Source organism: Aplysia californica, unplaced genomic scaffold, assembly GCF_000002075.1.
Source record: "Aplysia californica isolate F4 #8 unplaced genomic scaffold, AplCal3.0 scaffold00912, whole genome shotgun sequence".
In the NCBI taxonomy this organism is placed as follows: Eukaryota; Metazoa; Mollusca; class Gastropoda; order Aplysiida; family Aplysiidae; genus Aplysia; species Aplysia californica.
Genome location: NW_004798182.1, coordinates 6,936 through 10,894, shown reverse-complemented (window position 1 = coordinate 10,894; position 3,959 = coordinate 6,936). Strand labels below are relative to the sequence as shown.

General features: G+C 41.9%; 1 protein-coding gene across 1 annotated transcript in view; it reads left to right on the top strand.

Annotated features, from left to right (window-relative positions):
* LOC101846925 overlaps positions 1-3,959 on the top strand; it is a gene marked incomplete at its 3' end in the record, with an annotated part of 9,318 nt that overhangs the window by 1,919 nt on the left and 3,440 nt on the right. Inside the window, exon 2 of the mRNA XM_005110587.3 lies at positions 3,246-3,505. Within this exon, the coding sequence (XP_005110644.1) occupies positions 3,246-3,505 (260 nt within the window). The remainder of the gene's footprint in view (positions 1-3,245; positions 3,506-3,959) is intronic.

Genomic DNA, 3,959 nt, shown 5'->3' with positions numbered 1-3,959 from the left:
CCACCCCCGCTTCCATCACAACAAACAAAACCTATCTCGCCGGATTTCGACAAGCCAATTTACAGCTTATTGAGCTTAGAGGCAAAAAGGGTTAGATAACTTTTCACGGTCTAATTAATATCGTTCCAAACGCCAGTTAAATCTGAAGAAGGGGCCCCTGGGCTTCCGATCGTGAGTGTGACACTGACAGGTGAAGCTGTTAGTTCACCTGGTGTGTAGAGGGGGAGGGGGGGGCAAACTCCGGATAAACTATCCGGATAAACGGATACTTCTCAAAGAAATATTTTCCGAATTCAGACTCTTAAGATCTCTCTCTCCTGACCCGTTTGCCGAAGTGGGTGCACCCATTAAGTTATGCTAACCCGTTTGTCGAAGCGGTACATAACATAATTATTTGCCGAAGAGGTGCACTAACATATTATTCGGATTTTGTTGAAGCGACTCAATGCCCAGCCCTACTGTTGTGAACATATTCAACGAATGTGGTAATTTGCTTTTAAGTATGATAGACAGGTGTCAATGGTGTAGCTGTTAGGTGCCCCGTCGTCCCAAACAGAAGTGAAAAGTAAAGTTGTTCCCGCATCCGATCCAGACATTGGGGATTGCCTTGTTAGTGAGACAACTTCCTGGGCATTCGACATATTGTGGTAGGGTGGCCAGTTCCTTTCCACGCCGCCTTTATTTCCCCAACTCGAAGTCAGGTACCCATTACTGCTGGGTGGGCAGGAGGGGGCAAAAAAAAATCCGTGTCCGAACCGAGGTTCGAACCCAGACTTTCGGCTTCGGAGACGAGCGCACTAATCGCTTCGCCACTTCACAAACAGAAGGCATGGGTTCAAATCCCGGTGGGGAGAATTTTTTTGGATGAAGTATGCTTATCTTTGTACTGGGATACTGTATTTCTTTCAGCACAGGTTGGCTTGGGTTTGTTTTTCTTTGTTTGTTTGTTGTTGTTTTGTTTTTGTTTTGTTTTTGTTTGGTTTGCACGCGACACAACATTTATATTTTCAGTTGGTGGGAAATTTCGAATTTTGCCCGAGTGGCGGCCGAAGCCTACTCTCATCGATTTTAGACCACCAAGGGTCTTTAACGTTCGCAACTTGCACACGGGTCCTCCGAGATTTTTCACCCTTGTCCGAGAAGGCTAGGTGTAGATCTTTCCTACCAGAAGATCAGGGGTGTGGCTGAAAGACAGCAGTAAGAATGAGCTAAGGAGTAGCAGTAGAAAGGCTGGAGAAAGAGTCAGGAGCCCAGTAGAGGGGGCAAAGGAGGTGAGGGGGTGGGGGCAGAAAGAGGAGACGAATGTAGACGACAGAACATTGCTAGAGAGCAGGAAAGGAGGTTAAAGGGACAATTTTAGAGAACAAAATGTTTCTGTCGCTACCCGGATTCAAACCCGGGACCTTTTGAATGAGAGGCGAACACTTTAGCGTCCAGGCCACGAGAGCCCCCACAATGGGTTGCTCCTGACAGGCAGTATCAAAAACCTCCTCTGAAATAATGTTATTTTCTTCGATGGAGACGTCTAAACACATGTATAAATCTTTCTAGTTTTCGCGACATTTGCTTTTGACTTGATAATTTTTAAATGCTTACTTTTCGGAAACTCGATATCTGCTATGTGGAGTCCCAATCCCTCACAACGAGGGAATTTTCTATATAACGTGATTGTCAAATTATACGTTGTTAGCTATTCCGACAGGCGTTCAGGAAAAACAATTACTAAATCAATGGGACACGCTCTTTTGAACGCAATAAAGTTTTCTGAAATATCTCAAACGCAAAAAACGTGTATAGTCACCAGTGAGATGACGAGGCTGAACTGAAATGATTTGGACGCACCGCTCGTTCAGTTGAGATCATGCAGGACCGTCAGACAGATAGCCTTGGTTTGAACCTAGAAAGGAATTTTCTTAACCCTATCCTTACGCCGTGGGGTCATTTTTGTACCCCCGGGGTTGTATTCTTCAATTTTAGAATACTTCTAGTGCGAAGATCTCTTTGAAACTTTCAGTATTTCTCAAACAATCATTTTGACAGATTGCTATGCAAAGCGCACGGATCGGATTAACGAGTAAATTTCCTCTTTGGAAAGTGGTGGCAAAGAGTTCCCCACGTCGTATGGATACGATAGTAAAACACGACGTACGGTTAAAGTTGAGTTGTCTGGGAAATTTTATAGCCCTCTAATAACTAATTTCGTAGATGAACGTTACTTGAAAATAGTGCCTCTCAAAGAACTGTACAATGTTGAGAGGGCATTAAAAATGCCATTTCTTCAAACTGATGGGCCTAATCAGAGTTCCTGGTCATTTGTTTGTCAATTTTAAACCCTGTAAAGTTAATGGACCCTTCACAAACATGAGTGAGAAGGGAAGGGGGGGGGGGGCTGGAGATTGAAGCATTGAAATCATATATTGTTGCCATCATTCATCATCGCCGCATGACAAAAAAAAAGATGTTTGTGGGTGGTTGGCAAGTGCTCTGGTGTGGTTTGCTCCTTCTTTCCTATCAAACATCTCTCGTCATGATCTCTCCTCCTCCTTTTCTATGTTTGTTACTCTCTTGTAACACTTCTAATCTTCGGCACTTGTATGACCTTGTTGTGTTACGAGTGCCGTAAAACTCTTACTAAAACTAAACTAAAAAAGATGTTTTCAGGCACAGAAGAAAAAAAAGAAAGAAACTCTACAGGATCTTATTGCGTTAATAGGTCTACAACATTTGATTTGTCTAAATATGTTACAATTATAAGAAGATGAGTGAGAGTGAGACTAAGGCCAATCGATGAGACGAAATATTTCATTGTCAAAACGTTGCTGTGCAATATTTGGGATGGTAGAACATGGTGATGAAAATTGCGAAAGGTTGTAATAAGAATATGGAGTTGTATAATTTGATAGTTTTACAAACCGGATGACCAAGAAGATGCAATGACTTTGTTTCAAAATCATATTATATATGTAGAGGACGGTTGCTTGTTTGTTTTTGTTCGGTGTTTTATTTTTTTTGTATTCTGTTTGTTTGTTTATTTGTTTGTTTGTTGTTGTTTTTTTGTATTTTTGTATTTCGTTCATTTGTCTGTTTGTTTGATTGTTGTTCCTCTTGTTTGTTTGTCTGTTTGTCTTTTTGTTTGCTTGTGAGTTGTTGGGGGAGGGGGGTTGTATTATCAGAAATGACTCCAAAATCAAGCCGTTTACATTCATCAGCAAGAATACTTTCACATCTCCTGTATCTACTTCTAGCAAGTTTCTCACTTTGTACTGGAGACAACGCCCACCACCGCTGCAGCATGAGACACGGCAACGAGCCCAACCTGGATGACTTCTCGTGCGAGAGTTTCTGGCGCTGTGAGCACTTCGAGGGCCATCTCACTCACTGCCTGGACAACCACCAGTTCGACTTCCGGACTCTGCAGTGTCTGCCCAATGACGAAGTCTGGTGTCAGTGGCAGCACATACAGCAGGCCGAGGGAGGGGAGGAGGCTTCTGGTGGTGGGGGGAGGGTAAGATGGTAGAAGATAGTACTAGAAGTGTTCGATTTGTGCGTTTTGTCTAGCTTGTTTTTATCTAATTGCTTTTTCTTTTCCTATGTTTTGCTTTGTTTTGCTTTATTTTGATTTGTTTGAATTTGTTTTGCTTTGTTTTGCTTGCTTTACTTTTAGGTTTGTTTGTTCGTTTAATCTTTTACTTTTTAAAAATTTTGTCGGAGTATTTTGTTGTTGTTGGTTTGGTTTTCATTTTCAATTTTGATTATCTGGTTATTCATTGGGGGTTTTTTGTTGTTGTTGTTGTTATTGTTGTTGTTGTTGTTGTTGTTGTTGTTGTTGTTGTTGTTGTTGTTGCTGTTGTCGTTGTTGTTGTGGTTTATTTCGAGGGAAAGGGGAAGGCGGCATTGCTCTTGTTCTTGTTTTGTTTTTGTTTGTGTTCTTGGTGGGTTTTTTGTTTGCTTATTGGGGG